General features: G+C 39.8%; 1 protein-coding gene across 1 annotated transcript; it reads left to right on the top strand.

Moving 5' to 3' along the window:
• Positions 1 to 4,362: 4,362 nt before the first annotated feature.
• LOC147644348 (uncharacterized) lies at positions 4,363 to 8,349 on the top strand. Its single transcript, XM_086829158.1, has one exon. The coding sequence runs from the start codon at positions 4,363 to 4,365 to the stop codon at positions 8,347 to 8,349; it is 3,987 nt and encodes a 1,328-aa protein (XP_086685284.1).
• Positions 8,350 to 11,222: the final 2,873 nt, after the last annotated feature.

Raw genomic sequence — 11,222 nt, forward strand, 5'->3', positions numbered from 1 at the left:
GGCGCCGAAAAAGTGTTGAAAAGTGTGGTAAAGTGTCAGTATTAAGCGTGAAATTAATTACAAACGCTTACTTAAGTTAAATATTTGAACGAAGCCTTAGCGCCGCGACAACACGGAAAAAGGAAGGCGAACCCCGGAGCAGAGTCGAGTACTGAATCCGGCCGGACAGGTCTCCTTTCACTTGGCCAGGAGCTACAGAAGTGGAGCTGGCCGTAAGACGAGCCACTTTGTCAGCCGAAACTCAACTCAGCTCGACGCTCCTTGACTTCACTTTGCCAAGGGAGGGGGAGTCCCAAAAATATACTACCAAACACTGAGAAAAATAAGACAATTTACAGGTCTGGAAAAATAACAGGACAGGGGAAAAGAATAAATGTGTTAAATTATAAGGAAGTTTGGTCTTTTTAAAGAAAACATTAGTCAAATAAAATAAAATACAATGAAATTATTTGCTAGCATGTTTTAATCATAATTTTTCAAATGATTTAATCAATGTTACAATAAATGTGAGAAAATATTTTAAAATATATGCCAAATTACATACACAATGTTTTTTAAGCTTTCATCATCAGCAAATTTTAAATATGTAATTCTTAGTACTTTTTGTGTGATACTTTTGCTTAATTAAGTTATGCTTAAACAGTCTCTTTTACTTAATTCATATTTATATTCTTTGGATTCTGTATTTTCTGTGAGTGAAGTCTCTTTCTCGCTTTTTTTCGACCCTATTTTCGGGACTCTTTTTTGTTTGGCTTTAAGCGCAAGTTGAACATTTCATTTGTCATGCTTTTTTGCTGCTGCTACCTGGCTTTCTTTCCTTTTTAGTCGGACATCTCGCTTCCTCCCACGCATATGTTGCGACCAAGTTTTTGACTGATTGCCGGGGACAACAGCAGCAGCAGCAGCAGCAACATCAGCAGCAGCAGCAGCAGCAACAGCAGCAACATCAGCAGCAGCAGCAACATCAGCACCACCACCAGCGACATCGAAGAAATGCTAAAAAATGTATGCTAACGGCAGCGTTGGTGGCATTGCTAACGGTAAAGTGTTGCAAATAGCTTTTTTGCGTTTCTGAATAATTTATAAGATGTGTTTACTCATGAAACCAAGTGACTAAGTGTTGCCACCAAAGCGAAGGATGAAGCCCGACGAAAGTGGAAAGTGGAAAGTGAGGCGGTCAACTGATGGCTTGGCAAATGAAACACGATAATTTACTTAGGTGCAATGCGGTTGTTTTCCTGCCTGTTTTGTGGGCGAGAACTTGAGATATTGCTGCGAATGATTGGATTGGAGTGGCAAAGAAAGCTTTTATCAACAATCTGAATAAGTAATGCCTACAATCTGGTGTAGGGACATCGCAGCCCCTCCACACACACTCGGCAGCCATTTGCTAATTGTGCTCATTATCTGCTAAATGTGCGCAAATTTATGTGACGCACGCAGTTGCCTCACCAACTGATTTGATTACCCGTACGTGTAGCGGCGAGTGCCCCGCCCACAGGCGGCAGGTTGCACAACCAAATTGAGTTGCTCTACCTGAGCACCAAAGACTCGACAAAGCAAAAAAAAAGCGGCTCATAAAACATGTAAAATGCCAGAAAAAAGAGCCTGCCACACATCCTGCGCCTCACTCTCCTTTCCTGCGGCTGAGAAGCTCATTAAAAATTCGTAGAGCGTTCTATTAAATGTTCATGTTTTGCATAAAAATAAAGCTACCCCAAAAAAGTGAAAGAATAAAAAGGAGCAGAGCTGAGTGTTCCATGTGTGTGTGTGTGTGTGCTTTGCGGCTTGTAAATTCAATTGATTCTGTAATGATGCCGCATTTTAATTAACCCATCATAGGCTAGGCATTTGCAATGAGCCGTAAATTGGGTAAATACTTAAAAAAGAGGCGAAAACAGTCACTTATATATAGCAAATGTTGTTACATTCTATTCCAGCAACCATAACTGCTGTCCAACAACTCGTAACTACCAGTTTTCGGTGCTACCGAATATGTTTTCGTTAAAGCAATCAAACCAATAATTTGCCAACATGAACAACAGCAATAACATAGATACTATAAACGTAAACTGCAATAAAAACATATAAATCAAATCACAAAAGCCACAAAAATAGCCAACATCGAAGGCTATGTCCCCAGCCAGGAAGAAGGGTGGGGCGGGGTTCCTTCCTGTAACTCAACGACTAAGCAGGAAATGCCATTGAAAAACACGTAATCACATAGACCAACATACAGGGGGCTCGCACAAAACATATGTGTATATATAGAGTTGCTATAGATCCTGATGGAGAAAGCATAGAATTTCATTTCAATGCTTATCATATTTGTGAGCTTTTTTTTTATTTCTATTCGTGTCCTGCTATCGGTTGGGTCAAACGGTGGTCAGCGCATACAAATGCAAAACGGAAATGACATGAGGGATAAATCAGGAAATTGCTAAACATCAAATAAAGCTGATAGCGTAACTTTCATACAGATTTGTGCGAGCGTTTGAAATCGTAGCTCTTGGCTTCCTAGTCGTCGTCGTCGTCGTCGGCGATGTCAACAATTCAAAATCATTGCAATGATGACGGGGCAAACAGCTGTGGCAGTCACTGCTGTGCAGCGAAAAATTCAATTTTCCAATATGACATCCGGCGGCTGGCACACATACTCATGTGCACATATAAGTTCCGCTCGTACACACGGCGTATACTTAACTCCGCAACGCCTGAGTCAACAGACCTCGGGTTCCCTGGAGCGATTGACATGGCCCCATTGTTCGCAGGCTTTTTAACTGCTAATGTTACCAGCTCCTGCCACCGCCACTGCTTACGGCTGACTGCTGGAAATTGGCAACTTTCTACTGGTTACAGGATCCTCTGTGCTGAATCCTGGCCAGCTGCAACGCTGCAGTTTTCCTGTCAAACAAGGGCTGCCATCGCTTTGGGCCGCTGCCCTGGCGGAGTTCGAGCTTGTGGTGTTAGAGTCAATAGCCAGCCGTTTGGCTCTGGCCAATTATGACCCGGGAACATGGTGAAATTTTCATAATAGAGATGACAGAATTGATACGGGTTAAGGTTTGGAATTATTGTAATTTGGGGTTTACTTGTGCTTAAAATATGTACAGAATAATATATAAATATACAGGAATATTTAAAACTATTTTTCCGTCTTCCAATTCCTCAAGCAAAAGACAGACAGAAAAGCGAAAGCTTGAGTTTATAATTTGAATTCAAAAAAAAAAAAAAAAAATTTAATAGCAATAAGTTGTTTATTTTATTTTTATTTCGATACAGGTTCAACAAATTATTTACTCTTTTTATATATTAAGAATTATCTATTAAGTATTATTCGTATCATGAGGTCTGTTCTCTAACATTAAGCATACGACAAGTAGTCCTTCGCTTGGATATGGAAATAGAAAACTTTTAGGAAAGTCACATCATTTTAAATACTTCTAATACTACAATATTGTTGTTTTTATTTTAAGTACTAAGTATTTATTTATTAGTTTATATATTTAACATTACTATCATCCGTTTTGTGCCTAAAATTGCGAATACGAAACTAAGTGAAGGAGTCATTTCCGACCCTATAAGTCATATATATTCTTGATCAGCACTTAAAGCTGAGTCGATCTAGCCATGTCCGGTCAAAAAATAAATTTTGAAAATTTTTTCAAAATTTTATAAGGGGTTGCATCGTTAAAATTAAAAAAAAATGGCAAAATTTTTCATTTTCTAAAATTTTAAATAAAGTATGCAGATTTATTAACCTTATAAAAACTAACATAGGACAGGCTTCCGGATTAAAATTAAAGCATTTTTGACTAAGTTATGAGTTTTTTTAAATTTAATTTTCTGAAAAAAATGTCATAAAAACATAAATAATATTGACTTAAAATATAGTATTATATTTTGGGATTGTTGAGGAATTAATCGGTCGTTAATTATTACTTCTTTACTTGTTATTATTTTGCTTATAATCATACCTAGTTTAATGAACATAATTGTCTTGTTTACAACACAAGCTTTAAGCTCACACTCATAGCCAAAATGCAGTATATGTGCATGAGTATTGGGACATCACGCGATCTTATTTTTCTTCCGCACGTTTCTATATTTTCGCCAGTTAGATCTAGTTGGAATTTACCCGCAACCGCTCGCTTATCGCACCCGCTTATAAAACTTATTCTAAGACGCTACATGAATTAATAAACATAAAACACCTAAGAAAAATTAATACAGTCCACTGCATTTATAAACATAACAAAATTTTGGTCCGTTCGAGTAGCCGGATAACCGCGATTGCTTTTGTGTTTATTTTCGTGAATAATAAACCACAGATAAAGACTTTTCTTCGTAATGAACCCAATAATGCATCGGACGATTCAACAACGTGGTGCCTGCAAGGGGCAAATAACTCGCACCCTTAACAGCGCAACAGAGTTTTCAGAGAGATGTGATAATGTGGAAACTCTGCAGGTGAAGCTGAATCGTTTAGTAGCAACTTTCGACCACTTTATGGAGCTCTCCGAGGATTTAGTAGCATTCAACATGGAGGAGGGATATGAAGACCCTGGCTTGGATATACCCGAATATGAAGACAAGTTCTACAGCGCGCACGCTATTTTTAGTAAAGCAATAAAGGAGATGGGAGGGCAAGATTATGGCCAAGACCAGTCTAACATTTTGCTCTCAAGTACAGTGGAACGTCTATTCGAGGGACAAAACCAACTATTGGAACAAATTCATTCCTCATCGGGAGCAACTGATCTAAGGTTTGAGAAAATTCGGATTCCCACATTTTCTGGAAAATACGAGGATTGGAGCCAGTTTAGTGATCTGTTTCTAAGCTCAGTAGACAATAACAACAAGCTTTCCAAGTGCCAAAAGTTTCATTATCTGAAATCATATTTGGATGGAGAAGCTCTGTCCCTAATTAAACATATTGCCGTTTGTAATGATAATTATCAAGACGCATGGGAGAAATTGGAAAATCGTTATAACAAGAAAACGCTCATCGCTCGAACGTTTGTTCAGAAGTTTCTGTCGTTGCCTACCGCTACCAATTCGAATATCGCTGAGTTACGTAATGTAATTGACTCTGCCGACGAATGTATTCGTGGCCTACACGCGCTGAACTGCGACAGCCGCGATGTATGGCTAATTCATATTTTGCTCTCAAAATTAAGTCCTGAAATCAAACAGGCTTGGGCCAACTGTAATATGTCGGTCAAAGAAGAGGTCACCATAAATGATTTATTTAGTTTCCTTTTTGCTCATTGTGATACTTTGGAGTCTTGTCAGGAGTTACACGTAATACAACCGTCAAGACCAGCCCAGAGTAAACGCCGCCAAGTCGCCTATCATGCAAGTGGATCAAATCAGCAGTCCCGCGAATGTATTTATTGTCAAGGTCAGCACAACATATATGCATGTGCTGAATTCAAAGCTCTAGATGTACTAGACCGCCGCACCTTCGCCAGGGATACTAAGCTATGTTTTAATTGCCTGAGTCGATCTCATCAAGTCAGGGATTGTAACTCATCGAACACTTGTCGTCAGTGCAATGCTAAGCACCACACTTTAGTTCATCCGGTTGAGTCACGATCGGTTCCTTCGGCTCCTGCTCATCTGTCTACTGCTGAATTCAATACGATTGATCAAGTTGCTGATACTGCCGCTGTTAGTCATCACACTCTGGAGAGGGCTAACAATCAAACCATACTGCCAACTATTCTGGCCAATGTAATCGACACATGGGGCAACAGGACCACATGTCGGTTATTGCTCGATACTGGATCGACAATAACTATGGTAGCCGAGTCGTTCATCCAAAGGATAGGAATTTCACGCATGCACGCTCGCATCTCAGTGGCTGGATTAGGTGCTAACCCGGCTGGTGTTAGCCGAGGACGTGCCAGCTTTACCCTGCTCTCAAGAACCACTACTGCAACCCTGGAGATCTCTGGTCTAATTATGAGTTCTCTGACTTCTTTGATTCCAGGTCAACAGGTCAAGACCAGCTCTCCTATCTGGAAAACGATTTGCAGTCTTCCATTGGCTGATCCAACGTTTGGAGCTCCGGGAAAAATCGACGTTATTCTGGGCGCTGATCAACTGTGGAGCATATATACTGGAAATCGTCGAGAGTTTGGTATTGAATACCCCATCGCACTACACACTAATTTTGGTTGGGTTATTACAGGCAGCTTCAACGATTGCACCGAATCATGGACGCACGCACAAGCCCACCACGCATACGAAGATTTGGATTCGTTAGTTCGATCATTCATGGATATGGAACAAGTTCATCCAAGTAAAGCAACGATAGACTCCAGTGATCCTGCAGAACAACACTTTCTGGCAACGCATGCTCGCAGAGATGATGGTGTATACATTGTTCAGTACCCATTTAAGGAGTCCATTACGCCAATTGGATCAACGTTGCCACAGGCTTTAAACCGCTTCGCCGCTTTAGAGCGGAAATTTCGGAAATTCCCTGGACTTAAACAACAATACGTAGAATTTATGGATGACTATTTGAAAAGAGGACACATGGAATTGATACCTGCAGCTGCAGCGGCTGAGGATTCAGCACATTGCAACTATTTGGCGCACCACGCAGTGTTTAAACCAGATAGTACTACCACACGTTGCCGAGTGGTATTTGACGGCTCAGGAAAGGATTCCACGGGTCAATCGCTCAATTCGCGGCTTCACATAGGCCCACCTATTCAAAGGGATTTAATTGGAGTATGTCTTCGTTTCCGTCAGCATCTTTATGTATTTTGCGCTGACATCGAAAAGATGTTCAGAGGAATTTTGGTCTCAGACGACCATTCGCAATACCAACGTATAGTTTGGAGAAAAGAGGAGAACGCACCACTGGATCATTATCGACTGCTGACCGTCACATACGGATTAGCTTCATCGCCGTTCTTAGCCGTCAGGGTTCTTAAGCAGCTTGCGATCGACTATGCAGATTTGTATCCGAACGCTGCAGTCATTCTTAACAGAGACGCTTACGTTGATGATATTCCTACTGGATGCGATAAAATTAAGGATCTCATTGCACTCAAAGATGAACTAATTCTACTTCTGAGCGAAGCTCAATTTAAACTTCGAAAGTGGAGCTCAAACTGTTCCGCACTCTTAAAGTCATTGCCACAGGAGAATTGTGAGTATCCTCCTGACGCTTTCGAGCAGGAAACTTCTGATCGAGTTATTAAAGTTTTGGGACTATGCTGGAAACCAAGAACTGACTATATCTCCTTCAAGTTAGAAACCCCTAGAATCACAACAACTTTAACCAAACGCACTTTGCTTTCTGAACTAGCCAAGATCTACGATCCGCTGGGTTTGATTGCGCCCACAACTGTGTTGTTAAAGATTCTCTTTCAAGATAGCTGGCTGAGTTCTGTCGAATGGAATGAGATATTGCCTTCGCAATTATGCTCACGGTGGCAACAGTTCGTATTTCAAATGCACGTATTGGAAAATTGTCGAGTGCCTCGTTACATAGCAGCGCCACACCAATCAATTGAACTGCATGGATTTGCAGATGCCTCATCTCAGGCATATGCAGCCGTCATCTATAGTCGCGTCGAGGTCAATAATGGATATGCAGTGAAGCTGATAATGGCAAAAACTCGCGTGGCTCCTATTAAGCCTATTTCCATTCCTCGACTTGAGCTAAACGCAGCCCACTTACTCTCGAAATTGATTTCACTGGTTAAGCAATCACTAACTATTCCTATTTCCAGAATCAATTGTTGGTCAGACTCTGAAATAGTCTTACATTGGCTATCATCATCTCCACGGACTTGGAACACATATGTTTGCAATCGCACTGCTGAGATTCTGGAGGCATGTCCACGAAGCTGCTGGCAGCATATTAGAAGTGGCGATAATCCAGCTGACTGCGCATCGCGAGGACTATTTCCAAAGGACCTCGTTGATCATCAAATCTGGTGGAATGGACCAGCTTGGTTATCTCAGTCACGTTCAACTTGGCCACCCGTTAAGGCCAAGTTTGTTTTGTCGACCGAAGAACAGGCATGCTTAGAGGTAAAGGCCGAGCCAAAGGTTAATCTACACATTTCCGATGACGGAAATGAGCTTACCTGTATGATCAACAAAGCCTCCTCATGGTCTCGTTTATTGAGGACTCTGAGCTACTGTATTCGTTTCGTCCATCGTCTTCGTACAAGGAATCAGCCGCCAAGCAAGTGGCTGTTGGGAAGAGTTATTGAGGTTCATCCTGGCCAGGATCAGAGGATTCGTGTGGCCACAGTTAAAACTGCCAGAGGAATTTACAAGCGCCCCATTACAAAAATTGCTGTGCTTCCTTTGAACTGAACCGTCGTTCAGGGGGGCCGGTATGTTGAGGAATTAATCGGTCGTTAATTATTACTTCTTTACTTGTTATTATTTTGCTTATAATCATACCTAGTTTAATGAACATAATTGTCTTGTTTACAACACAAGCTTTAAGCTCACACTCATAGCCAAAATGCAGTATATGTGCATGAGTATTGGGACATCACGCGATCTTATTTTTCTTCCGCACGTTTCTATATTTTCGCCAGTTAGATCTAGTTGGAATTTACCCGCAACCGCTCGCTTATCGCACCCGCTTATAAAACTTATTCTAAGACGCTACATGAATTAATAAACATAAAACACCTAAGAAAAATTAATACAGTCCACTGCATTTATAAACAGGGATCATTTCCGACCCTATAAGTCATATATATTCTTGATCAGCATAAATAGCTGAGTGGATCCTGCCGTATCCGGTAAAATTTTTTTTTCTAATTTTTGAAAAAAAAAAGATAAGGGGTTACATCGTTAAAATTTTCAAAAATTTTAGGTTTTAAACTAAGTATGCAGCTTTGTTAACCTATTAAAAACCAATAAAGGAAAGCTTTCCGAATTGAAATTAATGCATTTTTGGCTAAGTTATGATAATTTAAAAATAGTCTCTTAACAATATCGAATCTCATTGATTTCCGATATGATCCTATAATTCAATTGCAAACTGAAAGGGTATATAAACTTCGGCTTCCTGAAGTTAGTTTCCATTCTTGTTTTTTTTTCTTTAATTTATCTATTAGATATAAGTAAAAACAGGTGTGATGAATGACATTACGTATACGTTGCAAGACATTACTCATACGACATGTAGTCCTTAGCTCTAATATGGAAATATGAAAAGTCCTGGGAACTTCACTTAGAAAACTTATTAAATTTTGTTAATGATTATTTCAATAATTTTTTCTCTTATATATATTTAATTTATTATAAATAAATATCATTTATTATAAGCATAATTCCTCTTTTACTAACAAACCCGTTAGGCTCTTTACAAAATGTCACCATCCACTTGACGTTGAAGGGGGAGCCTTCATTCAGTCGCCACCTTCATGAGCGAACAACTCTCGTTGCAAAAAAAAAGAAAAAAAAAAAAAATAAATAAACACAAAATAAAATAAAAATAAAATAAGCAGAGTAAATGGCACTCGAGTTGCGGCGCTTTAGAAACTTCAAGTGAAGCACGGCACAAATTGTTAGGCATCGCTTCTCTCTCTCTCTCTCCTCCCTTGGCGTTGTCAGCGTGCGGCTGGAGGAGGGGGAGAAGGAGGAGGGGAAGGAGGAGGTGGCGGTGGAAAATTGTGCGAGTAAGCAGCGCAAATTTAATTACACTTAATTAAGTGCAAAAAATTCGTACAATGCTATTAAAATGTGCTTCAAAATGGCTTTGGTTTTATGTATTCGTGTGTGTGTGTGAGTGGCAGAATAGTTTGGCGCCGCATGTGTGTGTGTGTGTGTGTGTGTGAGTGAGTGAAAATGTAGTTTGCATTTATTAGAACATTTTTGCGGAAAAGCCATAAAAATGCTTTGCTGTGCATTAACTTCTTTTTTCCTGGGCTGTAGCGATAAAGTTGTAGAAGCGATGGAGAAATGTGAAAAGAGATTTATGCCTTTAAAAGATGAGATCTTTAATGAAGTCATTTAACTTGGGAAAAATGGGAATATTTTAGGAGATTTTATGTTTGGTAACTAAAGGTATCATTTAATTGCGTATTAAATGGAAAATAATGTTTCCAAGAGCATCTAAGAATTTATTACCAATTTAATAGTTTTCTTTATGAGCATTTGAGATATATAGAGAGATTTTAAAGTTTGAATACCAATATTTTGAAGTCAAAAGATAGTTTCAATAAAATATTAAATTACTGGTTATAAGTTTTATTCAAAATTATACATATAAAAACATAATCAATTGTAAATATCCCATGCAATATAAACTTTTATCAAAGTTTATGGATTGTGGAATTCGATTAAAATAGATAATAACTTATAACAGCATGTAAAACACATTTTTATCATATTCCACAGACGACTGATTATTTCCTTCCACCAATTACTGTCCTGGCTTAAGGATCTTTCTGGGCCAAAGTAAATTATGGCCTGGGATGCTGGAATACCTTTTTGGAGGGCATTTAGATAGCTTGGCCAAAACAATAAGAGGCATTAAAAATTTTTTTTATTGTTTTCCATGGCGGTGGCTTTATGACTTATTCTCCTCCGCCGCGCTATTACACATAATTTCTGGCCGCTCCTGCAGGATATATATTTGCTTTTATTTATGGGCGGCTGCCGTTGGCCGCTGGCTCGATGTTGTTGGTTATTTTGGGTTTAGCGCGTTGACAGCATGTGGCTGGAACGGCGGCTACTTAGCATCATCGCAGGATGCTGAATCCTTATTATCCTGCCACTTTCCAGTTGTCGGTCTTATGCTGCCTCCACGTCGTCCTTGTCCGCGTCTTGGTCTTCTCAAGGATGTTGTTGCTGCTGCTGCTACTGTTGTGCCTCTTGGCACTGACGGCTGTTGTTATAAGCCGCTTTCAGCCGCTGCCCTGACAATCCGCGTCTGCTGCTACTTATTTTGATTAAATTTACATAATTTCCCAGCCTCTCCCCCTTCCCTTGGGCCTTTTCATTTACTAGTATTTTTTGCAGCGAATATTTATTTCCTTTGCAATCTTTCCTTATCGCTGACCCATTAATGCATTTCCTTTGCCAGCGATATTTGCTCAATCTTTATGTTAACTCAATTGCCAATATCGTGTGCAAATATTTCAACAGCTTGCCACCGAAAAAAAGAGGACTTTGTAACTATCGTCAGTCAATGCCACGCCTCCCAGCACTCCCTTACGCCCATCCGC

This window comes from Drosophila serrata, unplaced genomic scaffold, assembly GCF_035046125.1.
Source record: "Drosophila serrata isolate PLE 108 unplaced genomic scaffold, ASM3504612v1 contig_184, whole genome shotgun sequence".
In the NCBI taxonomy this organism is placed as follows: domain Eukaryota; kingdom Metazoa; phylum Arthropoda; class Insecta; order Diptera; family Drosophilidae; genus Drosophila; species Drosophila serrata.

Excerpts from the sequence above, each read along its gene's own strand:
- LOC147644348 (XM_086829158.1), top strand. The coding sequence starts at position 4,363 with ATGCATCGGACGATTCAACAACGTGGTGCCTGCAAGGGGCAAATAACT.